Here is a 1,891-nt window from a genome sequence, read left to right on the forward strand (position 1 = left end):
TACATAACAAATTGTCTTTCATAGAACAATGATACAATTTTTAAGAGATTTGATTTTGTCATAAAAAAAAATAGCGACGCAGATTGTTGTCTGCATGTCTTCCATTTTTGCATAATCTTTATTTCTTTTAATAAAACCATCCTTAGAGATTATAACCCATATAAAAAAGAATAAAAAAAAACAAAAGAACTGATCTCAGTAGAAACAGATTATACAAAACTAACATTAATTGCTATACTATGCAACAACAAAAAAAACATTAGTTGTATTTTAAGGTATTATATTTTCATTGAAGGGATAATAAATAAAGAACAATCAACTATGCAAGATAAAATCTGCTTATATAGTAAAATCAGCTATATCATCCATACTGTTTATCCTCCAAAAGTTGATTCTATCAGCACAAAAAAAATTATCTAAGCATCTATTAGCAATCACATTTGAGAGTGAAGATATAGTGAAAATCTCAGCAATAAAAAAAATTTATTTATTAAATTTATAGAATAACTATATGCATACAATATATAACATGTGAGTAATCAAAATCACAAGAACTGTAACTCAATTTCAAAAAGCTGATGGAAAGAAAAATCCATCAAATGAGATATCTCAAATAAAAAACCATAATAAAAGGAATTTTAAAAAATAGCAAAAAAATAAAATATCAATAGGCATAATATTATACTATACTATATATATAGTATATCTATATATGCACTAAAGAATTCAAAGCTTAAACCTAAACTTACAACTACTGCTCTTAATTCTAATAGAATTATTAGCACTAAGATTATCCACCACAATACTGCACCTAACCCTGAAATTAATCTTAAAAATCTTCAACTTTCCAAACTTAATCCTCACAGGCTGTTTCACCTTCAAATTAAGAGGAACACTACCCTCTTGCTGAATCTGTTGCAGCAATGAATCTCTCAAACCTGTTGCATTCTGTGTCTCTCCAGTCAAAGGTATACTAAGAACAGTAACATTCTTGTGACCTTGATAGAATTTAGGTAGCGATCCTTCACATAGTTTTGTGTCTGTGTAATAGGCACTTATGTGACTTCCACCACGATAATCGATACCGATCTTTTTGTTAGGGTTTCTTGCAGTAATTGAGAGGTTGAAAGTTACTGATAAACTGTTGTTGCTAGAGAGATCGAACTGCGTGACGTGGAGTTCGTCGACCGAGTATTTTGGAATTTTGGGACGGAAGGCGAGGTAGAGGATTCCGACTGCAATGGCGATTGCGATGATTAGGATCAATAGGAGGCTGAATAGCCAACAGAAGAATCTGCAGCAACAGCTTCTTCTTTTCTTTGGTGGTTTTGGATAATGGTTCATAGGAATACCAGGTTGTTGTGCAGGAAGAGGTTGTTGTCGTTGATGTTGAACATCATCGGATTTTGACATGTTTCTTGTTACTAATGGAGCTGAAGGTTGTTGTTGTTGTGGCGCTTCGAGATCAACATCATGAAATGGATGAATTTTCTGATGATCTGTCATGTTTGTTTCTTGTTGGTGTCTGAAAAAATATGAGAAAGATTGATGTTGCTAATGAAATGAAATGTTTTGTATGCAATGTTTGTGTTGTTTTCTTCTTTGTTTTGGGTTGTTTTTGTGTTTATATAGAAATAGTTGTTGAAAAGTTGAAGTGTTTTGAAGGTTCCTATTGTTGACTTATGTAAAGGGATGAAGTAATAAAAATATTAAAATATTTAGTATTATTTTTTTAAGGGTGAGTTTTGGTGTTTGAAATTGAATCATATGTTATATGAAATATTCAATTCAAAGTTTGTGTGTAGATGAATTGAAAATATGTGATTAATAGCCGCCGAAGCATCCTTGTTTAGTTTCTTGCTTTTTCATTCATTCCGTGTATGGAACTTGT

General features: G+C 31.2%; 1 protein-coding gene across 1 annotated transcript; it reads right to left on the reverse strand.

Annotated features, from left to right (window-relative positions):
* Nucleotides 1-458: 458 nt before the first annotated feature.
* LOC131617475 (NDR1/HIN1-like protein 6) lies at nucleotides 459-1,620 on the reverse strand. Its single transcript, XM_058888757.1, has one exon. It carries the CDS (start codon nucleotides 1,504-1,506, stop codon nucleotides 727-729), a length of 780 nt encoding a protein of 259 aa, XP_058744740.1. The 5' UTR covers nucleotides 1,507-1,620; the 3' UTR covers nucleotides 459-726.
* Between the last annotated feature and the right edge of the window lie 271 nt (nucleotides 1,621-1,891).

The sequence above is a fragment of the Vicia villosa genome, linkage group LG7 (assembly GCF_029867415.1).
Source record: "Vicia villosa cultivar HV-30 ecotype Madison, WI linkage group LG7, Vvil1.0, whole genome shotgun sequence".
In the NCBI taxonomy this organism is placed as follows: domain Eukaryota; kingdom Viridiplantae; phylum Streptophyta; class Magnoliopsida; order Fabales; family Fabaceae; genus Vicia; species Vicia villosa.

Bases quoted from the DNA above. Each gene is read 5' to 3' on its own strand.
- LOC131617475 (XM_058888757.1), bottom strand. From the start codon at position 1,506: ATGACAGATCATCAGAAAATTCATCCATTTCATGATGTTGATCTCGAA.